General features: G+C 39.6%; 1 protein-coding gene across 5 annotated transcripts in view; it reads left to right on the top strand.

Moving 5' to 3' along the window:
* AUTS2 (activator of transcription and developmental regulator AUTS2) overlaps window positions 1–27,512 on the top strand; it is a 1,146,910-nt gene that overhangs the window by 275,241 nt on the left and 844,157 nt on the right. For all 5 annotated transcript variants that reach the window (XM_046666258.1, XM_046666257.1, XM_046666259.1 and 2 more), the window contains exon 2: window positions 11,155–11,367. In XM_046666258.1, coding sequence (XP_046522214.1) covers window positions 11,155–11,367 — 213 coding nt within the window. The remainder of the gene's footprint in view (window positions 1–11,154; window positions 11,368–27,512) is intronic.

Raw genomic sequence — 27,512 nt, 5'->3', positions numbered from 1 at the left:
GGTTATAATCCTAATGTTTGCAAATAAGGCTATAATGACCTGATGTTAGGGAATGAAGTAAGATTAGAGCCAAGGGACTCCCGGTATGTTGCCAAATGCTGATTGGCTTTGGGAAGTCATTTGTTTACCAAGCCTCAGTTTCCCCATTTACAAAATGAAAATGATGGTGCCTGCTGTATAGGATTATTAGGAAATCAAATGAGATGGTGATTTTAAAAGGTCTTAAAAACTCTCAACTCTAAGTTGCTATGCAAATATAGCAAATATAGGTTATGAAATAATAAAATAAAGTAGACCCTGTTTTATATTCAGAAATGATCCTTCAGTAAATCGTGTCTAGTACTCAAATCAAAACTAAGTGGGACAGGTGCTGGCCTAATGGTGCAGCGGTTAAGTTCGCACATCCCGCTTTGGCAGCCCAGGGTTTGCAGATTTGGATCCCGGGTGCAGACGTACACACTACTTGTCTAGCCATGCTGTGGCAGGCATCCCACATATAAAGTAGAGGAAGATGGGCATGGATGTTAGCTCAGGGCCAGTCGTCCTCAAAAAAAAAAAAAAAAAAAAAACCAAGTGAGACAAAAAACTTGAAGGGTGCTTGTATATAAGAGAAATCTCACAGGGACATTTAAAGGTCTGGAAAATATGATCTGGAAGAAAAATTTATACTGGATCGATGAACTCTAAACTACATTTGCTGAGCATTTTTTATGTGCTAAATAAAAATAGCCTTCTAGGATAATAACATTAGAGAGGTTGAGGGAACCTAAGAGATCATCCCATGGAGCACCCTAAATTTATAGCTATTGAATAAATTGGTCTCTGTCCTTGAGAAGCCAGTTAGAATTAGTTTGAGAAAGCGTGTAACAATTGTTCATAAAGTTTGAGGTGTATGTGCACATGTACATTGCATGTTTTTTCTCCACATCATTGCTCTGTAAATGAAGGAATACCTACTCATCTCCAATGGGAAGTTGAGAGAAAGTTGAATTATTACTTAAGCAATAATTATTTCATAGTTCTCTAGAAACCTGTCTGAACCACTTGAAAAACTTGAGCTGTAAAGGGACTCTCTCATCCACATACCTTTCCCAATATGCTGTATAAAACTGTGCTTATATTCAGAGCTTCATAATGCGAATTTTGCCAGGAGTTGCTTTTCCTGCCACTGAATAGTCCTAACATTAAATTACCTTTCATAAATTTTTTTCTTGTTTGTTGAGTGGACAGAATGTGCCGCCTTTGTATGTTTGTGTGTATTTGTGTGTGTGTGTGTGTGGTTTTGTTTGCCTAAGAAGTGGTTCCTCATTTCCAGGCACTACTTCTGCTTCTATGACAGCACAGAGCGCCCTAACTAAAGTCAAATATCAAGGTGTTCTCTACTACCTATTGATGCGGATTTGACTTAAGAGCCAGAGCTAGAAGGACCTGTTAGTGGTCTTCCCTTTTGCCCCCCTTTGTGAGGTTCTGTAATCACATCAGAAATTTTTTTCTCTCTTCTGGGAAAGATTAAGGGAATGAGTGAGGCTTAGAACTGGTATAGCATGGCAGAGAGGAGTGGAGGACTCTTTATGGGTCAGAATCCCAGTCTTTATTTTGCTTTTTGTTTCTCCTGTGATTTTCTCTTCACTCTGTTAGAAAAGTGAAATGAATGGATGCACTGCATCTTTCCTTAAGTATACTGAAGGTTCACTTAGGGCCAGATATCCATATTACAGATTGGATTCCTGTTGCATGCATCATCTTCTCTCATTTTCCCTTTATAATGGTAGTGCAAGCCCAGAGAAGGCTCCCATTCCCAAATGAAAGCTGGAATACCTGCCTCTCGTCCAGAACTCTTCCAGGACAGGGAAATAACCATTCAACACATACCCCTTACAGTAACTACAACAGTTTCAGCAAGCTAATAATAAGCTAAATACTTCTAGAGACATTGGTCATTTAAAATTAAGATGTGGTAGTATGTGGGTACCTGGGGAAGAGAAGTTGCAACATTTTAAGGGACGAAAAGCAAAGTCTGTGCTTTATTACTAATCTGGATCAAATATCTGGATATGAAGAGGTTTTCACTGGCCAGTCGGGATCCTTATCTGGAATATCTGGATGATAGTATCAACTACTCTTGATTTTTGTGTGACTAGGGAGGTGTTGAGATCTAGTAAACGGTAATTTGGCCTTGATGACAAACCACAAAGACAGGGCAAGACCTGAAATTTTCCCAATCAATCCCCTTTGTTGTTTTATTTTCTCTTGGGCTTAATAAGGTGATTTATGTTATCTCTTGAGGCATCTGTTCACCGCCTCTTTGGTATATAAGGGGATAGTAATGTAATAAGAGAGGGGGTATAATTAGATAAGTTTGTTAAGGTTTTTGGGTGGAAATTTGAGAGAGAGATGGAGTAGTTCGATTCATAGCATGGTGGAACAACCTCTAGAGTGAGAAAAACATTCATGGCATCCTCATTTCTCTAGTTCATTTGTTCTAAAACAGCTTATTGTGTGCCTCATACTGTGTTCTCTGCTAAGAATTCAGGGATGATGAAGAAGTCAGACCTACCATCCCTGTGGAGCTAAACCTATGACCAAGAAGGCTCGATTACTAATTATTTTTCTACAGTGTAATATGTACATTAATTAACTCTTTTCCCATCTTTTGTATGGAATGCCTGGTGAAAAAAATGAATAATGGCTAATTAAAACGGATATCATTAGAATTACACATCCTGTCAAATGTGTGTATGACCTTAGTGAAGATTTGTGTATGAAAAAGCAGTAGAAATTTGTGTGCTCTGCTTTCCTCTTTTTTTTTCTTTTTTACAGATTTTATTTTTCCTTTTTCTCCCCAAAGCCCCCTGGTACATAGTTGTGTATTTTTAGTTGTGCGTCCTTCTAGTTGTGGCATGTGAAATGCTGCCTCAGTGTGGCCTGATGAGCAGTACCATGTCTGCCCCCAGGATCTGAACCAGTGAAACCCTGGGCTACCGAAGCAGAGCGCGAGAACTTAACCACTGGACCACGGGGCAGCTGGCCCCTGCTTTCCTCTCTTGAGGTAGCAAACCAGGCTCCCGCCCTCTGAAAGGCCTGAGAATTGCATGGGGCCCACTTTCTCCTCTGGCTTCCCTTATGCCTTGTTGTGTGTTTCCTTCACCTTTTTGGACTTGCACTTTGGGTACATTATTGCCCTTAAGCCCTGGCTGATGAGATTTTCTGCCTCAGTCATGCTGTGCTCAGCTTTCAGAATGTTGCTGTTATGGAGGAGTTAATTTTTTTTAAGGTTTCCTTTTCGTCATGTTGTATTTTTCACATTATCTGGAGGGACTGTAATCCAATTTTAGGAATCCTTCAGGGCTAAGAGCCTAAACTGTTTTAAGCAGTAGCATCTGGTTGCCAGGGACTCATCCACTTTGAGCGTGTTAAGGTCTAACGGCAGCCAACTCTCAATTATCTATGGGAATGGGAGACTGCTGGGATGTTTTCAATTCATAGAGTGTACAAGAATCTCACTTAAGCTGATGGTTGTGATCTCATCCCGTAACTGAATTTAGGAGCGCTTCTCAACTTTTGGTTTCGTGTTCCTTTTTTGTTTTTAACTTTTTTGCTTTTCACCTCTGACAATGGCATCATACCTTTGACAGGTGTTTTTATCTGCTGAATTTACCCGTACTTGATCTCTCTTTTTTTTAACCGTTTTCCTCTCTCTATTTGGATTCCTTTACATCATATGTATCATCACGTATGAAATATATTTTAATAAGATACCTCAATTTTTTTACATTTAGGAACTGTAAAAATTTATTTATGTTTTCTTTCTTTGGTTTTTGATTAAAGTGTGAGTGAGGCTGTGGCCACACAATAACCAGGGTACTTGAAAGAAAGGTTGGAAAACTTCACAAAAGGTTACCTCTGAATAACTGAGAATTGACTGTTAAAGGTGAAGGAAAAAGGCAAACTCCACCTTGTCTCTGAAAATAATGTGAAAACCAGGCACTGCTCCTCAGTCTGACTGAGACCTTAATATTTACAGCTGAGTTGTATCCACTGGAGACTTGATGGCCACATTATGGGTTAATGCCAGTCCTTCCAGAGTGTGGTCATCCCTTTGTTTCGGGAATCTGAAAGATGAGTTTCTTTTGATGGATGCTGAATGTAATATGGTTGTTGGTAATGATGATTGTCAGTTGTGCATCATGGCAAATGTTGCTATTTTTTTAAATGGTTCCATTGAGGTATGGCATACCAGTAAACTGCACAAATTAAAAGTGTGAAACTTCATGTTTTGACATGTGTATACACCCATGAAACCATCTCCACATGAAGACAATGAATATGTCAATCACCCTAAAAGTTTCCTCATATCTCTCTATAATCTCTTCTTCCTGTCCCTCCCAAGGAACCACTAATCTACTTTCCGTCACTGTTGATTATTGTTTTATACAAGCAAAATCATATGGAGTGTATTCTTTTGTGTCTGATTTCTTTTACTCAGCATAATTATTTTGAGATTTTATTCATGTAGCATGAAACAACAGGTTATTCCTTTTTATTACTGAGTAATATTCCATTGAATGGTTATATCACAGTTTATTCATTTGTTGATGTACATTTGAGTTGTTTCCAGTTTTAGGCTATAACAAATAAAGCTGATACGAACATTCATGTGCAAACCTTTATCTGGACATGTGCTTTTAGGGGGAAATACCTAGGAGTAGAATGGTTGGATCATATGGTAGGTGTACTTAGAACTTTTAACTGGCCACGCTCTTTCCTAAAGTGGTTGTACCATTTTGCATTCCTGTCAGTAGTCTATGAAAATTCCACCACATCCTTGCTCACCCTTATTATGGTCATTGTTTTTCATTTTAGCTATTGTAGTGTGTTTGTAGTGGTATCTCTTTGTGGTTTTAATTTGCATTTCCCTAATGACTACTGATGTCAAACATCTTTTTATGTGTTTATTTGCCACCCATATATCTTCTTTAGTTGAATGTCCATTCATGTCTTTTGCCCATTTAAAAAATTGTTGTTTTCTTTCTTTTTACACAGTTTTGAGAATTTTTAAATAATATTCTAGATACAAACTTTTATCAGATTTACACTTTGCAAATATTTCTTCTGTGGCTTGTCAACTCTTCATTTTCTTTTCTTTTCTTTCTTTTTTTCTTTCGTTTGGTGAGGAAGATTTGCCCTGAGCTAACATCTGTTGCTAATCTTCCTCTTTTTTTTCTTTTTGCTTGAGGAAGATTAACGCTGAGCTAACGTTTGTGCCGGTCTTCCTCTATTTTGTGTGTGTGTGGTGCCTCCACAGCATGGCTGATGAGTGGAGTGGATCTGTGCCTGGGATCTGTACCCATGAACCCAGGCTACTGAAGTGGAGCATGTGGAGCTTTATCCACTTGGCCACGGGACTAGCCTGTCTCTTCATTTTCTTTTCCTTTTTCTTTTTAAGAAGATTAGCCCTGAGATAACATCCACCACCAATCCTCCTCTTTTTTGCTGAGGAAGATTGGCCCTGAGCTAATATCTGTGCCCATCTTCCTCTACATTATATGTAGGATACCATGGCTTGATAAGCAGTGCATAGGTCCTTGTCCAGGATCCAAACTGGCAAACCCTGGGCCAGCAAAGCGGAACATGTGAACTTAACCACTATGCCACCGGGCTGGCCCCTGTGTCTTCATTTTTTTAACTGTGTCTTTTGAAGAGCAGAAGTTTTCATTTTTGTCAAAGTGTAATTTATCAATTTGTTTTATAGATTGTGCTATTAGTATCATATCTAAGAAATCTTTGCCTAACCCAAGGTTACAAAAGTTTTCTTGGAGAAGTTTTATAGTTTTAGGTTTTACATTTAGGTTTATGATATATTTTGAGTTAATTTTTCTAATTAGGTTGAGATATTGATCAAAATTCAGTTTTTTGCATGTAGATATTTACTTGCTCTTTCAATATTTGTTAAAAAGATTATTATTTCTTCACAGAATTGGTTTCACAATTTTACTGAAAACCAGGTGTCCATATACATGTGGGTCTATTTCTGGACACTATTCTGTTGCATTAATCTGTTTTTCTATCTTTATGCCATCACAGGGCTGCAATTTTAATGTAATATGAAAGACAGAAGTAGGGAACACCTTAGTTGCTCCTTCCCTAACCCACTTTAGTCTAATACTCATTGATTTGCCTCCTCACCCCTATTAAGCAGCCTGAGTTCAGAGGTTCCTTCTTGGATATTGCTAACAGATGGCAAAGTGTCTGGCACATAGTAGGTGTTTTGATTTTTGTTTTTAAAATCTATGAACATGAGGGATTATTTTTTGAATGCCATATTGGTTATTTTGTTTGTAAATTCCCACAGAGTCTTCTCTACTTACGAAAAAGTTTAGGTCCTGAAAGTCTGTTCATAAGTCCTTCTGTTCAAAAGTCTGAAGGAGGGGACCAGTGTGAACACATCCATATAGAGTTAAGTTTTAAAAAAGCTATGTTTTGTTTCTTTTTTAATTTTTCACTTCTTATCCATCTAAAGCCATTCACTTCTTTTGCACTTCAGAGAAGTGATGGAATCAGTATTTGTAAAACCATTCAAAAACAAGCACAAAGGCAATACAATAAACCAGCCAAGGACTTGACAACTAAAATGACAGTACACAGTCATTAGTGTCTTGATGGTGACAGGCAAAGCACTTTTTATTTATTTTTCTCTTGGCTTCTTTGTTATTTTCTTTGCAAGTCCCTAAGAACAAGTAACAGAAGAGGTTCTGTTTAAATTGCACCCCTCTTTCACACATATATGTGCACATGCAGACACACATCCCACAGATGCTTTGTAGTGGTGGGCTGCCCTCAGAGTATTTTGCTTGGAAATATCAGATGGAGAATCTCTTTCTAAAACCTGTTTCAGGCAAGGGAGGCAAATTGGGCCCTCATTTTCTATTGTCTCTGACTTCATCCATAATCAGCAAATGGAGCCCTGCAGCCTACACAGTGTTTCATTTGCAATTTGTTGCTCTTCCTTAGTTTGCACAACACTGAACCATCTCATTTTGAAATTCTGCAGTGGCAGAGGAAGCCTTTGCTGGAAGATTGTAATTTGGGAGAAGAGATAGTCAAGAGCAAGATCACCTATTTTGAACAAGGCTGGGTGTTGGAGGAAATTGCTTTGGTTAGTTGGTCTCTGAGCCTCTCAGCATATGTGCTGCTGTGACCCTGCCCTCCATCACCAGTGACCTAAAAATTACGTAATTTCAACTGTTCACAAAACCTATGCCCATCTATTGTGCATGACTTGTGCACTTACCCCCTCTGTTGCCAGCAAATATGTCTAAATCTTTTTACCTTACTGCCAACCTTCTGTTGTTGGCTGTCTGGCTTGCTTGCTGCTTCTGTGATTGTCAAATGGTTGCCTTAAAACATTTTTTCTAGATCTCTTCCTTGTTCTTCTCCCCTCCTCCGCTCTTCCCACCCAATGCTTCTTTGCTAAATGCTTGCTTCCCTTGCCAAGTATGGGGCCTAGTCATCTTATTTTCAAAAAGCACTGCAGATCATTCTGATGGACATTACTTTTCTTTGGGAATCACTAGCCTAGATCACGGTAGACGAATGAATCAGCAGGCCTTTGAAAATCGTCATTCATTGATCCTAAAAAGTTATTTTATGAATCGGACAATTTTCTTCCTTGTATTGTAGTAGTACTTTATAGACTGCCAAAGTTCTTTAAGGAAATTCTTAAGTTAATTGCTAATAGTTTGTTGGTGGTGGGTCGGTGGATAGATATATACACACATACACATGCATACAGTTGTGTGAACAACTTTTTAGAATGTTATAAGGTAAGTAGTTTATGATCAATTGATTTGTCTTTGATTCTCATTGCTTATAGTGCACAGTGTTTGTCATTTTTTTCCTCAAGACAATCACTGAGAAGTTAAATAATTATTTTACTTAATACATAGTAAGCAGTCAGTAAATGTTTATAGAGGGAATGAACAAACAGCAGCCTGGTTTATTCAGGAATTGTGCCAAAGCATCTGTACAGTAATTTATAAATAAAACTACATCTTTGAAAGAATAAAGATAATCTCTAGTCTTTGAAAATATAAACCTCTTACATAATAAAAACTTTTTAAAGACTCTTCATTTCTTCTTACCTCTTAAACAACCACCTTTGCACACACTTTGATCCTCTCTTTCTTCTCCTCTTCCCCCAACACACCCTCCAGAGTTGAAAAATCTCGATATTAATTGGCGCTAAGGCGATTATACTGCTGCTACTAAGACTTCGGCAGGTCTCTTACAAGCTAATGTCACGGCATGGGGTCCATTTGCTCTGTGTAGCTATTCTGCGGTGCAGTGAGAATATCTTGATTAATATGCTACATGAAAATAAAGTGGATTTGGAAAAAAATTATACCATACTCTCATAAATATTAATTCACATTTGTATGGAATTGCACATAATTTTCAATATTCTTTGGAGCACCTCCAGTATGAGAAAGATTTGGTCTCCAAAGAGAACGGTGTAATTTTTTTAAAAGCACAGCTGATACATTATTAAATATCATTTGTTTTTTAATTTGATACTCTACATGCATATGATGCAGGGTAATAGGTGGGTCTGTGGCAAAGAAAGGAGTTATTTTTACCCTGTGGGGAGTTTATATATTACCCTTTGAAGTGGTACAATTTAATCATATTTTATAGAAGCAGTCCATGATAGAACTCACCTGGCTGCTTCTGCTAGCATTGGCTTTATTCCTGAGTGTCTTTTCATGATAGCTGACCATCTTACTTACATGTGAGGCTCAACACAGAATAGTGTGAGCTGAGCAGATGTCTGACACAGCTGACTCTGGTCTTCTTACCAGACAAAGGAATAAATATAGCAGACATTTATTGAACATTTACCATGTACTAGGCATAGTGTACCAGGTTCTGAGACCGTGGAATCAATGGTCCTGTCCACTTGCTTCCATCTCAGCTTGTCCCCTAAATACTTCTCACCACATCCTCCTTGTCTCAGGAGAGCTGCATCTACACTGGCGGAGGGTAAGTCATCTTCAGGGATAGCAGCTAGGAGTTAGACCAGAAGCCACTCATTTGCCTTATCAGATTGTTATCTTTGATATCTTCTGGCTCCAAGGATAAGGGCTTTCCCCTTTTTTGGAGCTTCTTGCTTTTTGCTGTGATCCTTCTGGTGTGCCAGCAGCGCCTGCTAGATTCATTGGTTTCCTGCTTCTGTCAGCCTTTCTAGCTTGCTTCATTCACTCTGTGTTAGAGGCAGCTTGGGATATCATTAGATCACTATTGTGGTTTATAGATTTGGATACTTCAACTAGTTGTCTCATTTATTTATTTATCTAGCAGGCATATACTGACCACTTACTATTTGCCTGTCTCTGTATGTGAAACCCTGGGGTTACTGAGATGAATGATACTTACTACCTATCCTCATTCTTTCAAAAGGTCATGCTACCAGCTGCCTCAGGGCCTTTGCACAAGCTGTTCTGTCTGTTCAGACTTTCAGATCTAGGTCAAATGGCAGTCCTCTCCTCAGCCACAATGCCCTCCTCTGGTTGGACCATTTCCTCCAGTTTTAGCACCCTTTACCTTTCCTTTAAGAGCAGTTATTTAAGTTGGCAATCATGTATTTGTGTGATTTGATTAGTAATTGTCCCCTAAATTCTAAGCTCCGTGAGGTGGGGATTTTTTCCCACATGATTGTTTTCCTAGCACCTATAGGACAGTGCTGAATTTGTACTTGGCATATACTGTGTGCACAAAAAATATTTGTTGAAGGAGTGAGGGCCTGAGAACTGTGCTTTACATTACAGAAAGGTCTCCCTGAGTCGACAGCACTGCTAAGAGTCCTTGAACTAGAAAGGAAAGGGAGGGATGTGGAAAAGAGGGCTTTGGGGGCAAAGACAAAGCAGATGTAAAGATCCAGGGTCCCAAACTAATGGCCATGGCTTATTTGGGGAAAGACATCAAGGAGCACCGTGTGGGTCAAATGGGAGTGCTGGGATATTGGCTATGAAGGAGAGGACAGAGAGAGTGGTATTTTGAGAAGGAGAAATAAGTAAAGGGAAATTTTTGGTTTGGTTCTGTTTTACTTTTAAATGTGCATTTAGGACCACAGAAACTAGGAGATTGTGTGAGGGTGAGGCTTCATGAAGGAGCATTTTCAGTGTAAAGTGTATCATAGCCGCTCATTTACAGATGATTGAGTGCCAGTTCATTTTAATTTTAGTGCTTAATGTGTACAGCATTTCTCAGGATGTACAGGGCATTCATACTTACTGCATCAGGTCATGTCTGAGCCCACTTTGCACATGGGCTAGGGTGGCAGTGACTTACCCCCAGTCTCGTAATGAATACCGTCAGTGTCAGGGCTCAAACCCAGGTCTTCTGGTATCTCAGTATGTCCTGAGCTGTCTACAGGCACAGAACTCAACTCTGTTATGTGGACTGAAATGCTCGCCTGTAGTTTCTGCAGATGCTGTTCCCTATTCCAGAATATCCACTTCTTTTCTCCTACCCTTCTCCCCACCCCCAAACACACACAGGAATAAATGAAAAGTTGCTGTTGATCTTGGTGATAATATTGTTCTTAGATTTTTCAAAGAAGTTGGGAATTAAGGATGCTCAGAGGAAGTTGTGGTAGGAATATAATGCATGAAGCAAACATTTTAATCATATGAATCGACAGTTTCGTTCTTGTTGGCTCACGTCCTGGATGTTCAGTCTTGCGCTGCTTTTTCTGAATTGTGCATGCACTTAGCACTCTTTTTCCGAAACATAATTGATACACCGTCTTGGGAAGTGACTGTGTTTAGCCTCCTCGGGGAATATTGTGTGCTGGACCCAGCTCAGAGTCAAATGGAAAGCCACTATCCCAGGCATCAGAGAAATCACTTTTAAAGGACAGATGCTTTGTGTTTTGTTGAGTTTTCTACCCAACAGGGATAGAAAGGACATATTTGTGGTGGCATTAGGAATTCAGAAAAATTGAGAGCCCTGTTTCTTAGTTTTAGGTATTCTTGTATCTCACTTTCCTGCCTTCCCCTCCTCCCCTTCTAGTAACCCCATTTAGCGTATATTTTGGGTGTGACCCTAGATACATATGTAACCACCATTTCCCTTTCCTTCTCTTTTTTTCTACAGAAAGATGTAGCACTTAAGCCTCAGGAACGTGTGGAGAAACACCAGACCCCTCTGACCAAGAAGAAACGAGAAGCACTTACCAACGGTTTGTCCTTTCACTCCAAGAAGAGCAGACTCAGCCACCCGCACCACTACAGTTCAGACCGGGAAAATGACCGCAACCTCTGCCAGCACCTTGGGAAGAGGAAGAAGATGCCGAAGGGTCTCCGACAGGTGAGGGAGCTTGGCTGTGTTCTCTGCTATGGCTGCAGGATCCCTTTCTCCGGTGCCTGTTCCTCTGTGGCTCTTCCTAACAGGTGGAGAAGCGATCGTTGGTGGGATGCTGGAGGGCTGTCCCGCAGAGCTGTGTGCTTGCTTCTCACAGAGTATACCTAACCAAGCTTTGTGTTTTTACTATGATTTGAAACTCCAGCACGGTACCATTTTAGTCAGGTGTGCTCTGCGGAACAAAGCTCAATGCTGGTGCTACTTGTGATTAGGGCAGACTGACTGAAGTCTTGATGATAGTCAAGGTAGACTGGCTTGTAGGGGAAAGATCCTCATGATTAAGACAAATGGAACAGGCAGATTTGATCACATACAGTGTACATCTTAAGGTTCTGAGGTGCTAAAAATGGTGATCTGTGTGCAAGCAGTGCCTTGCGTAAGATTTATATTTTCCAAGGAAGCTCAAATATTGTGGCATGTGGGAGAGCAGTGGTGAAGAAATGAATTTGCCTTTTGGTTCTTTAGTTGTTCCCCATAGCCCATAATTCAAGACTGTCTTTGTGATCTGCTGATTGTATGAAAATCTGGTAGTGGGGCTTACTGGTTTGTTAATAATTAGGTTTCAATGATCCACAAGAAAATATAGCTCTTGGCATTTTGGGAGCCTTTCTGCCTGTGGAAATCCCCACATGAGATATATTAATAATGAGAAACAAAGCTGTTTATAGCAATTTTTCTGCACAAATCCAGAGGCTTTCGTGCTTGCTGAGTTACCTGTGTCCTGGGTGTGTTTTGTTTGTTTTTGGTGGGACCACTGGGTGGTATTGACTATCCTTGAAGGAAGCAGAGGAAGGGAGTGTGGTTCACAGAGCAGGTGCTGCTAATTAGAAGCTGAACAGGTAATTTCTAGTTTGCAGATGTTTCTCTGCAGAGAGGGAAGATCTGGAATCATACAAAACAGTGGTTCCAAAACCTCACAGATAATTAGAATCATATCATGATCCTGATTAAATACAAATTCCTGGCCCCTCCCCACGACCTAATAAATCAGAATCTCTAGAGAGCAAGGCACAGAAATTTGTAGTCTTATATATATATATTTTTTTTTTTCTGCATTTTTCCCCAAATCCCCCCAGTACATAGTTGTATATTTTAGTTGTGGATCCTTCTAGTTGTGGCATGTGGGACACCACCTCAGCATGGCCTGATGAGCAGTGCTATGTCTGCACCCAGGATCCGAACCAGCGAAACCCTGGGCTGCTGAAGCGGAGCGCGGGAACTTAACCACTCTGCCACAGGGCGGGCCCCAGAAATTTGTAGTCTTAGAAATTTCCTATTTGGTAATGGTCAGGCCGGTTTGGGAATCATTCTTATAAAGCATCAGAAGTATTTTTGGTGATGATTTTTAGTTAAAAGATTGAGAAGACCAAAAACCTCAATAAGATCTAGCGGGTGGTTTGGTGTCAGAGTTCAACCTGATGGGTAATGAAGGATATACGGCTGAGAAAACATCTACAGTGATGAATTTCACAAGAACTCAGAAGGATCTCAGGGAATTGTCCCCAAACCTGACACACAGAGTAGTTTTTCTGAAGGTACATATGTATCCTGAAGTGAAATGCCAGATTAGAATTATAACAGTAATTATTAAGATTTATCTAATATGTACCACATTACAGTCATTCAGTGAGAGAGTTTGTGTAGTATGATCTGTCATTCTCACAACAGCCTGGCTAACAGGTAATATTATGTTACTTTACAGATGGGGAAAATGGGGCTCAAAGAAATAAAGTGACTTGTCTCGGGCCACTTACTCCTGAGGGACAGAGGCAGGGTTTAGACCCAGGTGCCTCTGGCTTGCTCTGTTTTCCCTGTATGTTCTGCTTCCCTTGTTTGAGATAAAGATTGAGCACGAAGAGAAAGACAACTCCAGATCATAGGATGCAGGGGGGTCTACAAGTATTTTTTAAAACTGTGTGAGTAATATGGTCAGAGAGAATGATTTTGGTCATACAAATGACTTATTAAGACATAAAGAGAAACAGAATAAACTACCAAGTTCAGAGAGCAGAGAAAGAGCTCGAAAGTTTGAAAGCAACCACATTTGGATGAAGATCTTTTAAATATTTTTTGGACAGATAGTAGAGTGAGGGGGGACAGGCTAGGTTCTTGATGTTCCTCTGGTATTTGTGACTGCCAGCTCGTGCCTCTTCATGTGAGATATGTGAGAAAAGTAATTATTCTCAGTGGAGAGAGACTGCAGTGTAACCACCATCTCTCCCCCAGGCCCTCGCTCCCATTGGGGTAGGAGCAAGGCTTCTTACCCTTTCAGGCAAGAAACCAATTTAATTCTGAGCCTACACTAAGCTGTGCTCCCTTATCCTTGACTCTCTCTCCCAGACCTGATCTGACTTTTCTATTTTCTATCCTCAAAATCCTTCTTTTTACTTTGTCCGCTGATGAAAGAGTTTATGATCATAAAAGAAGGCTGGGAGTGGTATGTCTTGAATTTGAGTAGCTTTTGGTCCTAATGGTCAACCTTCTGGTACTAATGGCATTTGAAATCAAAGCTATCCTTGTTTTAGGTAAAATATTTGAAAAGCAATTGTTTTGACTCACTCTTTATGAATCTTGGAGAAGGAAAGAATGAGTCATATCTTTGGCGTTTTCTTATCTTCAATGTTGATGCCAAAATATATTACCCAAATCAAGTGTTATTTTTCTAGCAGGAAGGGAAGCAGAAGTTGATAATTGAGATAAAGCTTTAATATTTTTCATTTGTAGTATTCCTCGAATCACATGTGCTAGTATGAAACCTTGAAGAAATCACTGTCTTTTGTTGCCCATCTGTAAAATGAGAGGTTTTGGCTAGAAGACGTCTCAGGCTCCTCCCTCTGAGTTCCATGATTCTTTAAATTTATGAATAACAGAGATATATAATGATGTTGAGGTCCCTACTGCTAAAAGAAGACCATAGTAGGTCTGAAGGTAATTTAGTTTTGGAGTCTGTACCTGATTGGTTCTGCAAAGACATTTACAGGAGATGAGTGAGATGCATTCCTAGCGGGAGGCAAAGGCATGGCTAGTTGTGTGTCAGCCCAGACAGGTGCTGTCTGTTGTGTGATCAGTGATAAAAGGTGACTCACAAATGTTTAATGGCCACGGTAGATGTTCAAAAACTTATGCTGAGAATATTGGAGATTGCTCTTCTATCATGCTAGATGCCTGTACACATCACAATCACTTTTTTTCTGCCTTTGCCTCTTATCAGATAAAGTAATTGAATCTGACCCTGTTAGCTGGGAGGGAACCTTCAGATGAGAGTGGGCCTTGAGGAGAATTTCTAAATTAATGGATTGTTATTTAGTGCCTCTTATTGAGAGAGTTATAATTAGAAGAACTACAGATGAAAGAGGCCAGTAGGAGGCGAGAATTTAGTCTTTACTTTTGACTTGGTGAGAGTGTGTGAGGTTTGCATCTTATTAGGAAATGGGACTTCCTGAGCAGGCAACTTAATGCATAGCTTTCCTGTAATTATGGAAAGACGTTACTCCTTAGTGGAGAGGAAATAATAGGATTTTTTTCCCTGAGAATCTGTTGAAGGCAACTAATCTTTTTACTGTGAGAGTGCAATTATATACTTGTATAAGAGAAATGTGTAGTTCTAAAACCAAATCACTCCTTCCTTCTCTTGCCTGATTATAAAACCTCAGTTCTTGTGATGCTTTTCCATACTGTTAAAAGAAAGCGTTTTTGCTGGCACGTAAGCACTCCAATAGAACTTACTTGTTGGAGTATATTTTCAAGTATAAATACATACTGATTTAGAAGATGCTGAGCTGGCAACTGTCTTGTAAAATTGTTGCATTTTATTATGGCAAATTTGAACACTCTTTAATTTCCAAAGGGGTTTTAAAAAAATGAATGAACAGTTATAAATGACTCTTCGACAAAAGAGTGCATGTCTTTCTGACCCCTCTAGGCTTATATTTGTCCTACACTAAACTATTTTCCCATGATGTGGGCACTCAGACACTATATAAAAAAGTTTTAGCTCCGACTCTTAAGGATATGGTAGGGTTTTTTCCCCCCACTTAGGCTTGGGAGTGGGAAAATCAAAACAGGTTTGCACAGGTCTTCGCCATAAGGAGCTTTATTCTCTGATTGGGAGACTTAAGTCTCAATAAAATCACTGAAGAACAGAATGAAGTCAGATGTTGCCAAACCTTCTAGCCAAGTTAGAACTTCCTCAGAAGCATTTTGGGAAAACTTAACTCTTCCTAGGGCCTTGAGTTTAGTTTACTTTCAGTATGTCTAACTTCTAGATCATAGGGAATGCTTTAAAATTTTAGTACTTTGTAGTTTAAAACATCGAGAAAGCAAAGGAGTTTAAAAATAGAAAAACAATGAGGAAAAGTTGATAAGAGTTCAGAGAACTCTCAGATTTGGCTCTGAATGGATCTATCTCCATTTAGTCCATTAGTCCATGCTTTCTCTCTCCGGTATGAACTGAACCAGGGGAAATAGGCTTCAGTGAACTAGGGTAATTTTTGTTATGTGAACTCTTGTAACTAACAGACACCAGGACAGATCATCAAAATACATCCCAGAGTCTCCCTCCCAACTGTATTTAGATACCAAAAAAACCCATTCAGCTAAGGGCAGAATTTCCCAGAGAAAGAGGCAATGTATTGAAATTGCTTCTAGCCATAGGGTACCTTTTTAGAGAGGAAAATAAAGGAACTTGGGAATATGTCAGGAACCCAGCAGGTAGACTCTAACCTTGTTGGTGAGAATGGCTTATGTGGGAATGCCTTATGTGGTTGAAAAATCTTGATACAAGTTGATCTGGATAGGTATCGCTTGTAAGGAACGGAAAGTATGATGGAATCAAACTTGGTAGAGGATTTGTAGCTGACGTGGTAGATAGCAAAGTTGTAAATTGTGGATACTAAAAATGTATACTGATTTCCAGGAAGAAGAGGCATTGATCCCAGTGCAAAGTCTTTAAAATTAGAGCTATTGCTGAGCTGTGCATGATGGTTATGTCTGCTTTTGTATTGGCATTGCATGTTGGCCTCACTTGGAGTAAGTGGTTATGTTGATAGAGAAGGACCTAGGTAACTAAGCCACCAACTATGTTTCCACCCATCCTGATGGAGAGTTTACTCCCAGAGGTGGATCTTTTATTTTATTGGAACTGACTCAGATTGTCTGAGAATTTCTCTGTGACATTTGTTACTAGTAGAAATTGACTTGCAAAAGAGAGTTTATAATGGAATACTTTGATTAAAGAGATCCAGTTCAAGTCACATTTCTGAAGACCTGCTAATTAGTTTTGGGTGGAAATCCAGGCTGAAATCACACAGGTATTTATCCAGCTTGACTCTAGAGCCTACAGGTTTCTGGAAATCAGAGCATTTGAAACACTAATATAATTAAGGATTATACTTTAGTAATGAAAAGACATATGGACATTGCTATGTGCTCTTTCGTAAATACATTTGTTATAATGGCTAAGTGACTGAAGGTAATTTGAGCTAGTATCAGGAAATGTGAGCTGCAGTTAAATCTTTTTTTTTTTTGAGGAAGATTAGCCCTGAGCTAACCTCTGCTGCCAATTTTCCTCTTTTTTGCTGAGGAAGACTGGCCCTGAGCTAACATCCATGCCTGTCTTCCTCTACTTCATGTGTGGGATGCCTGCCACAGCATGGCTTGACAAGTGGTGCGTAGGCCAGCACCTGGGATCCGAACCCATGAACCCCGGGCCGCCCAAGCGGAACATATGAACTTAACCACTGCATCATTGGGCCGGCCCCCAGTTAAATCATTTTTACTTTATACTTCAGAATTTCAAGTTAGTCTGTTAATTGGGATTTCATTTGCTTTTTAAAGATTGTGTAGTCATGTGAAGGTTACAAACTGAGATATTAAAATTCTTTATTTTTCCTCCTGATGATAAGTTGCATGCTACTTTTTTCCCTTTGCCCAAACTATAGAAATAAGAATAAAAACATATAAGGAAAGGTTGGGAGGGGGAAAAGATTGGTTTATAATCACTCTTGGAATCTTGATTGACATGAAATAAAGATAAGATGCCAGTTTTTAATATCTGGTTATTAAGGAGCCCCCAGTTCAGGCTTGTCTCTGTTCAGAATTAGTTGTCTGTTATATTAGAGGCATTTGTTTGTTATTGGGAAACCTGGGAAAAATATAATAGCAGGTTATATGAAGGTTTTGTTTTTTTTAACTTAGGCATTTGGAAGCAATGACAGTTGATTTTTTGAGTTCTAGAATTTTTGATCATATGTCTCCTGACTCCTTACATTATTGTCTGGGATATATTCCATCAGCTCTGAATGTTGGTAAGAGTGAGCACAAACATCACTTGACTTCCGTGAGAGAGAAATTTGGAGTGATGTGGCCACTAATGAAATTTTATCCCAATTGACATATATAATTTTTAATTAAAATTTAGTAAAAATTGACTAAAAAAGGACAGCATATTGACTACCACCTCATAAAATAAAGCCTACAGAGAGAAAGTGGCTGAATTGGATAAGGAACTGCAAGTAAAACAATGGGCAGTAACTCGAGCGATTCTGAGACCTATAGAAATTGTTCTAGAAAACAGTGACATTCACTAAATCCCAAAGTGAGAATTTGTTATGTGCGTGTGTGTGTGGAACTCTACGAACAGCCATTTAAATCCCATATGTTGTCATAGGAATAAGAACAATGTGACTGAAATGATTCTCAACTCTTCACCGTAAATTCCTACAGTAGTGGTGATTGAAGGGCAAGGTGACATGTTTTTCTCTTTACATGATTTAGCCACTACGCTTTTGATAGTTGACGAGGGTAGACAGAACTTCCTTTCTTTATTTAAAACTGCGTTTCTGTGTTAGTTTAATTTTACCTTTTTTGCTCTTCTGATGATACAATGTTATTTGCCTGTGGCCAGATCTTAGTTAACTACAGAACATGAAATAAGCCTCTGTGTGTTCTGCATTCTAATCTCTTCTCACAGCAATCCCATACCCACACAAGTCTGTACATGACAGGTAATGAGTGGGAGGACTGAGCAGACGGTTGTGATAGCCACGTGTTGCGAGATTCCTGTGGGAGTTGATGGTGGTGACAGGCAACTCACAATGTGCTATTTACAGTTTGGGTTTGCAGTCTTTCAGTGACATCTGAATGCTCTTTAGCAACTGCTTTCATTACTGCCTTTCGAGGAGCTGCTAATTGAAAATGAAATTGTGGGTGGGCTTCAAGGCAGGCACAGGCAACTTTATGTGGTAAATGTTACTTGATATATGTTGGATGTCTTAGTGCCCAATTTGTAATTCTTTTTCTGGGGAGGAAAACCCAGAGATGCATTTGAAGATTCAGTATGTGCACACAGGCAGTGCTGAATGTCTCATCCTGCCCAGAGAGCCCAGTGTGCACTCATTGGGCTGGAAATGAAGCCATCTGCCCATGGCTCACCTTTATGTGACTCTCTTTAAATGTGTACGACTGTGTAAGGTTCTTATTTTAAATCTGCTAACATCTTGTAGTATTCTCCATTAGTTTTTTGTAGGACATCATTTTTCTTTTCCTTCCTCTGCTGTTCATACACTTACTGTACAGGAGAAAATGATTATCTAATCTCTTGAACTGTGAGGTATTGTTTTCAAGTTCTTGCATTTAACTTTTCTTCCTATTAACCTTTTCCTGTGATGCAATTCGGTTGAAAGCAATTGGGACCTCTAGGCACAATGCAACATCAAGGAAGAGCAATAGTGTGGATTTCATTGGACTTTGCCGTTGGATGATGTTCTTGATTCTCTTTTGGCTGCGTCCAGCTGCGAGATTATCACTTGTACCTCATCTTCTGAGTTGTCAGCTAACACATCAGTAGAATTTCTGAAATGGTAGCTTTTATAAGTATTTATATGTCGAGTTGTTGTATTACCCATTTTCAAAATAGCTTTGCACAAAGAAATCTTGTGTTGAACAAAGAATGACCTCTCTCTTTGGAAGTGCTTTTTAATTAAATATGAAGATAGATGCAATATTACTGCATTCTTTGTAGCTTTCCCTAAAACATTTCAGTGAATACCATTTGAGACAAAATCATACTGAATTATTTGCTTCTTTTGAGTAAAACTGATATTTGCTTTTAGACAGTCCCTGAGGCTCAGGCTGAGGGGACCTTGACAATACAACTCCTTGCTATACTTAACCCTCAGTCCCAACAGACCTACTTTGCTACAGGAACCCAACTGTTTTAATGCATTTGAACTACTACGGGGTCCTAATGATATTTAGAAGAACCTGTTTTGGTACTCTAAATGAATTCTAGCATTTCCCTTTGATACCAGTGTTGACGATTTTATGCCAGGCAGTTATATCAAAGTTCTTTCAGGAGCTCTGGATCCTTTCACACCTGGGTGTACGTCCTAATACTGGTGCTCACAAACACACACACAGGAGTGGAAACCAAAATGGCTCACAAATATGGGCAAGTCTTGTCAGGGCCTGCCTGCTGTCTTTCAGGAGGCCTGATGAGCTCTGCCCTGTGGCCTGCTGAAACACTCCCTGCATTCATTGATCACAGCTCTGCAGAAGCTCCTACTTCTCCGTGTCTGCCAACAGTGATGCTATTGTATCCAGTCAGTCTGTGATCACTGTTTGCACCTGCATTTGCTCAGGAAACACTTGTGTCATATACCTTGAAATCATGTACGAAGCTGGACAGGTCCTAATTGCCAGTGATGGTTCTGAGTGGCTGACGTTGGCTATAATTAGACTGAGAAGCAATAAGCTGCATTTTCTGGATAGGGAACATGCAGAATAATGTTTCTCAGAGATTGGTCTTCAGACCACCTATGTCACAACAACTGTGGGTCTTTTGTTAACAAGCAGATTCCCAGGTATTACTTCTGACTTGTGGAGTTAGAGTCCCTTGGGTGGGGGTCAAAGTATGGCATGAAGTTCCTTAGGTGACTCTAATGCCGGTGCTGTAAGGGTCATACTTTTAAATAAACTGAATTGTACTCATTTTTTATTTTTAGAAAAGGGAAAGGGGCCAGCCCCATAGCCGAGCGGTTAAGTCTGTATGCTCCGCTGCGGCGGCCCAGGGTTTTGCCAGTTTGGATCCTGGGCGCAGACATGGCACTGCTCATCAGGCCATGTTGAGGCGGCGTCCCACATGACACAGTTAGAAGGACGTGCAACTAAGATATACAACTATGTACCGGGGGGATTTGGAGAGAGAATGCAGAAAAAAAGAAAGGGAAAGGGAACATTATGTTGTTTGCCAAACTTGTGGCAAATCTTAACATTTTTAAAGCACATCTTATGTGAAAATAATTTTACCAATATTAGGACCATATTCTTGTTCTCTACATTTACTATTTGAATTATTTTCCAAAATATTATTGGCAAAAAAGAAATGTTTCTACCAAATGTTATAGACATCATATTACAAAAAATAATGTTTTCAAAATGGCTGCTTTTTGGTGGTTTACCAGAATGTAGTCTTGGTACAATAATTATGTTGTATTTTTTTCTCGTTAAAACTATCAGTTCCCTCAAAAATAACAGCTTTTTATACATATGATATCTGGAGGTTTTCATTATTCTTTCTTTTAGGTTCTACTTACTTCTTTCTTCCCTGAACACCACAATGGTGTTAAGTTCTTAAGGTTTATAAGTTTATGAATGCTCTGTATTACAGAAATTGGTGCTATTTGGTGGCGGTATCTGGGGTCAGGTGTGAGTGAAATCTGACAATATTGCCTGTGTATCAGTGAGGGCTAACGACCATTAACTGTTTTCTTCATTACCAGGAAAGCTTCAGTTTAATAAAATATTATACTTAAATTTCTGGTTTGAACTTCCACAAGTTCAAAAGGGAATATTTTCCTTTCTAAAACAAAACAGAATAAAAACCTTCAGAAAAATTTTGTTTTAGGTAGCAAAACCTACACTTATGATTTAACAGTTGCCTGAAGTGTGTCAACAGTAGGACGCATTCATTTTTAATGCATTGCTATGAGACCAGAGATGCTGTTCCCCTGGAGATGAGTGCAAAATGATCTGCTGAATAGTTGCTAATGAAATTATCACACTGTATGAATAAGACTTATTAATAATGACTTTTGATTTTGAAAAAGTACTATCATGAAATTTCCCTCCAAAATGATCAGGATGACGGGAAAAGCCCTGCCCCTCAGGTGAATTACAGTCATCTGTTACTTAACCATGGGGATACATTCTGAGAAATGTGTTGTTAGGTGATTTTGTCATTGTGCAGACATCATAGAGTGTACCTACATGGACTTAGATGGTATAGCCCACTACACACCTAGGCTAAATGGTGCTCATCTTATGGGACCACCATTGTGTATGTGGTCTGTTGTTGACTGAAATGTCATTATGCGGTGTATGACTGTATAAAGCTGGGTAATGGACCCAGCATGCGTCGCTGAAAGGGTGAATGGTACTTTTTTGAAACTTAAGCAACCCACTTGAAAAATTTATCACCATGTTTCTGCTACTTCCCTGTATTAAAACTCTAAATCTGTATTTCTCAAATGAATATGGCAGCAAGGAGGATAGGTTGAGGCCTTGAGGGGGTATGACTGTGTAGTTGTCTGTGAAAGGGGATAATATTGGAATCATTAGGCAGTTATGTGTGGACTGCCCCGTTGTTTCTCCAAGTAATAGTGAGGAGACAAACTGATACCAATATATTGAAAGGGAAGGATATGGAGTTAAAAAAGTTTCCTCAGTGATTCTAAACCCAGTCTTCTCTGCCTCCACTTCACACCTGACACCAGTCTTCTCCTTGCCTTTCTGTCTTTGAGCTTGCCTTCAGGCTAGACCTTTAGCTCTTTGGCTTTCATCTCGCTCCCTTTTTCCAGCCAATGTCTCTTGCTTGCTTCTCGACCCAGCCAGGATTGCCTGGGAAACCACTTAAATCTGCTCTCAAAGTTACACAATGCCTTTGTTATGTGGTTCTTTGCTCCCTTGACCATACTGGCCCTTTTTACTCAACATTTATACTTATCATCTTATCTGGATTCTTAGCATAGCTCAGCATTGTTTCACTCATTGCTCTTGCACTCTCTTGTTAGAAAATTTCGGTGACCCTCTATAGCTAACAAATAAAATCAAAGCCCTGTAGTATAGGACATTTTAGGTCCTAAGTTTGCGCCAGCATACCTTTCCAGCAACCTCTCCTACTCCCTGCTCTCCATTAACATCAAGCTAGACTACAGTTGCCATTACTTGCAGAACCCAGCCCCGTGCCTTATCCCTACTGCTATGCCTCTACTTATGCTATTCCCTTTGTTTGGAATGGCCTTCTTCAATAGTCATATTTGTCTTTCAATGACTAGTTCAAATCTTGAAGCTTTTATGATCTTTTCCCTCAGAATTAATTGCATTTTCTTCAGAACTCTCATGATCCTTTGTTTGTAACTAGGGTGACCTCAGAATTTATCACCTAATGTAGGACATTTCTGAGAGTGAAAGGGGACACTATTAATAATTGCCTGGGAACAGTAAGCATAAATCAAGACTTCCTGGAAAACTAGGATATACAGTCACTCTATTTATAATTCGCTTTTAACCTTTTTCATTTCGTACCTTGTTTTAGAGTTGGCTTTATATGTATCCTTCTCGCCACCTAAAGTCAAGCTCTGTGAGGACGTTAGTCTGTGACACAAGGGGCCCAGGCTTGTGTTGCATATAGGGAAGTAAAGCCCTTAAAACCCTCTGCTATCCCTGCCTTGAAAATCTGAGTTACCTTTCTCATGGTTCCCATTTCCCTTCTTGAGCCCTTTCCGTTCTCCATACTGCAGCCAGTGTGAGCTTTTTTTTTTTTTTTTTAAAGATTTTATTTTTTTCCTTTTTCTCCCCAAAGCCCTCCAGTCCATAGTTGTATATTCTTCGTTGTGGGTCCTTCTAGTTGTGGCATGTGGGACGCTGCCTCAGCGTGGTCTGATGAGCAGTGCCATGTCCGCGCCCAGGATTCAAACTAACGAAGCACTGGGCCGCCTGCAGCGGAGCGCGCGAACTTAACCACTCGGCCACGGGGCCAGCCCCCAGTGTGAGCTTTTAAAAGTATGCATTTGATCATATTATTCCCAGATGTAAATGCTCTCAATGGCTTCTCAGTGTATTCAAATTAAAATTCAGAATCTTGGGAGCGCTAGTGCTCAGTTTTTCAACTCTCTCTTGCTTCAGTCACCTCATGTTACCTTCTCTTGCTCACTGGCTCCTGCCCCTCTGACTTTCCTTCATTTCCTCCAACGTGTCAAGTTCTTTCCCACCTTGGGTATTCCTAGACATGCTGTTCTGCCCACATGAAGTGGTCCTGCCTCTGCTCCTTGCATGTTGGGCTTCTTGTAGTCCTTTAGGCCTGAGCTAAAATGTCATCTGCTCGGAGAGGCTTTTCCTGACCATATTGCTCGCCACAGGTTCTGTCTTTGCTTCTTTCTCTTTTGCCACCCACGTTTTTTATTTTATACTAAAATTAAAATATACAATTATAGTTATAAATTTTTCTTTTCTTTGTCCTTCTTTAATTTCTGCCCCTTCTCCTAGATTCCATGGTCTCCTGAAGGAAAGTACCATATACATTTTCTCCACCATAATGTTTGTAACACATTGTCTGGCACATAGCAGAAGGTGCTTAGTAATTAAAGTTGAATGATCGAAGATTGGCATAATAGTTATTTTTCCAATTGATGGCTTTGTGATTACACATACTCTTGTTGCATTCCAACGTTAATTGCTTACAGAAAAACAAAAAAGCCAGTACACTATGACCTTTCTTTTCCCTCTCTGGGGGTCTGAATGTAAAATGAGATACTGATCAGCACATATACACATCAGGCAAAAATTTATTCCAAGAAATCACTACCCTTCTGGTGCATGGCGTCTGCTGTTCTCTCATGGAATCTTTCAACAGTCCGTGTTCCCAGTGTTCTATCCTATAGGGATAGTAAAATTGCTAGTGCAGTCAAGAAAAACGGTCCAGGGAAACTGCAGCCTGCCATTTTTCAGAGATAATCTGAAAGAGACCAGACAAGCAGCAGAGACAGAGAGGAAAGTGGGTGGGAGTGAGGTGGAATTGACTGAGCGCTCTTTTCCATGCAAGTATTTGTGAGGGGCTCTACTTTTTTACTATAAAAGTACAAACTACTTTTAGTATCAAAGCATGAATAGCATGTCTTTGCACTGTAAAATTGTTGTCCTAGATGCCCTCTGTCTAAAATATTTTGACTTTAGAAAACAGTTTAATATTATTTCCTTTTCAAGTGGCCTAATTAATTCATTCTCCCCATATTTGCACATTCAGCAAACATTTACTGAGAGCATCCTTTGTATGCAAACCTTATACAAGAGACTCTGACATAGCTGAAAGGATATATACCATGATAACTCTGCCCTTGCACTTACAGCTTGGTAGAGCCAACTTGGCCTCATGGAGAACTCTTAACCTAAGTGAGGCTGAGACTGGTGGATTAGGTACAATTTAGAGGCAGACATGGGTGAGCATCTCTTAGAGGATGAATACCTTCAGATGTATGTACTAAAAGTTCTTTAAAATTATTTCTTTCCCACCATGCCGTTTTTCTTGACCTTTCCTCTGCTTTTTAAAGGAACTTTTTCTTTTGGGCGGGGGGGTGGGGGGGGTGGGGGGGGAAGAAGATTAGCCCTGAGCTAACACCTGCCGCCAATCCTCCTCTTTTTGTCGAGGAAGACTGACCCTGAGCTAACATCCGTGCCCATCTTCCTCTACTTTATTTGTGGGACACCTACCACACATGACTTGCCCAGCAGTGCCATATCCACACCCAGGATCTGAACCAGTGAACCCTGGGCTACTGAAGCGGAACGTGTGCACTTAACTGCTGCGCCACCAGGCCGGCCCCATAAAGGAACTTTTGAGAATAATGTCTGTGCTACTGAAGGCATCAGTAACTATTAGAAGCAGTGCTATGGTGTTTGTCAGTTCTCTTGGGTTCTTAGTTTTACAAATAAAGGCTTTGGCATTCTCACATTTTTACCTCAGGTGCAATTTACTGAAAATTGCTTGGCCTAGTAATTTTATTAAAATCTTAATGGCTCTCCAGTGTTCCCAGAAATTGCTACTTTTTTTGATGTGGACCACAAAAATATGTATATTTTCTAGAAATGGTTTTGCTATGGTTACAAACCCAGTTGTAATCTCTTAGTCTTGGAGATCTTGATATCAGAAAGCCATATTTCTGTCCAGAGGTGGAACTTTTATGCTAATCTGCACAAAGCAGAAACCCAAAATATCTATCATTTTCTGTCATTTCTGCTTACTTGGAAGTAGATGATTATTTTTAATGCAAAAAGAACTTCACATGTTCTAAAATATTCAAAAGGAGTATTAGCTGAATAGAAATTTAGGCCTCAGATTTATAGTGAGCATGCTCATGGGAGACTGTACAATTAATGGTCTCAGGAGTAGATTATAGAGCAGTCCCCAGTTTGCTAGCAAGTTATTTTTTCTTCCAAAAGGTAATTTGTATATTACTTTTTTGTTTTTGAAAATTTGTCTTAGAAAATGTTAGAAATAGTGATTTCCCAGTGAATTTCTTAAAAAACTATTCCATAAGGTTCACTCCTCTCACGCTACTCACTTTCCCCTGGTATCCATTCATTAAATATGTTTTGACCATATACTCACATGGGCAGACATAATTTTAGGCGCATATGGCAAGCAAAATGACAAAAGTCTCTGCCGTGAAGGAAGTTACATTCTGGTGGATTCAGTCGTTTTAGCTGCAGACAACTTCGATTTAAATGTCAGACATGTCCATTTAATCTAGACCTTTTTTCTCAGCTTCCAGATTCATAAACTCAGGTGCTTACCACCATTCTTTTTCGCTTGGATCAACCATAAGCATTTTGAACTCAGCATGTCTCACACTGAACTCTACAACAGTTGTCCTAAATTTACTCTTCCTCTTCAGTTTCTTCGCTTAGTTAATGTGCACACTATCCCCTAAACATCCAAGCCATACATCCGCTTGTGATAGAAACCTGAACGTCATACTCCTCTTTCCTTTACTCCTCATATTCCCATGTACCGTAGATTTATGTCCTGTGTCTTTCTCATCTTTCCCTCTCCATTTATCACTTTCCCCCTTTTCTGCTACTGCATTGGTTCAGGTCCTCCTGCTCTTGTCTATATCATGACATTAGCTTCTTACCTGGCTTCTCAGCCTCTGATCTCACTGCTCTTCAATCCATCCTCCACAGTCCTTCTAATATAATCTTGACAATATGCAAATTGAATTGCATTACTTCCTTGAAGAGTTTTCATTTACTTTCCTTTACTTACAGGCTAAACTTCGTCTTCTTTATATGATATAGAAGTACACACATTTTTATGCCTTTAGGAACTCCCTCATCTTCCTCTTGGTGTGCTCCGATGTTCCCTATCACTTAATCATTATCTGTTTTCTAAAATGCCTTCCTCCACGCACCCCACAAATCTGAGTTCCCTTTGCCTTAGGGAGTATCATCTTAGTTACATGTAAGAAGCACAGTTCTACTAAGTCAGAAATAGATGATTCCACTTGTTAAAATAATATGTTTTGAAAAGGACACTTTTTAACCAAGAAAATTTTCAGTTAGAATTTAATGTGGTACAGAAAAAGTAAAATGAAAAACTTTAGAGGACCATGGGAACAAATTTAGGGGAGATAGTCCAAAAGCATTAAAAAGACAAGATTTTTTTCATGATGGTCATTGCTGGTCACTTATATTAGGGTAGTGATTGAGGAGATAGAATGCTTTTTGTCATGGAAGTGTTTTTCGGGCTTAGGAGCTCTAAGTCTAGGACTGCCTGTACTGAGCGCTTTGGCGGTTTTCATCTCGAGAACACGTAGCTGTGCTTCTGTGTGAGTTAATTCTTTAGGGATTCAAACCAAGGAACACTAGAGATGACCCGAACCTCTTCATTGTGCTAAGTTAATATTTAAATTAAAACTTTTAGTGATGAAAAGACATTTCTTTTAACAAGCAATTGCGTAAACTTGGTGAAGATTTAAAAATGTGGTCTATATTGGCTTATTTTTAAATAAGGTGCTTGAAAAAGTGACCACAAATGT

The sequence above is a fragment of the Equus quagga genome, chromosome 7 (assembly GCF_021613505.1).
Source record: "Equus quagga isolate Etosha38 chromosome 7, UCLA_HA_Equagga_1.0, whole genome shotgun sequence".
Taxonomy (NCBI): Eukaryota; Metazoa; Chordata; class Mammalia; order Perissodactyla; family Equidae; genus Equus; species Equus quagga.
The sequence above is the reverse complement of the archived record's forward strand: the minus strand, read 5'-3'. Positions and strand labels throughout refer to the sequence as shown.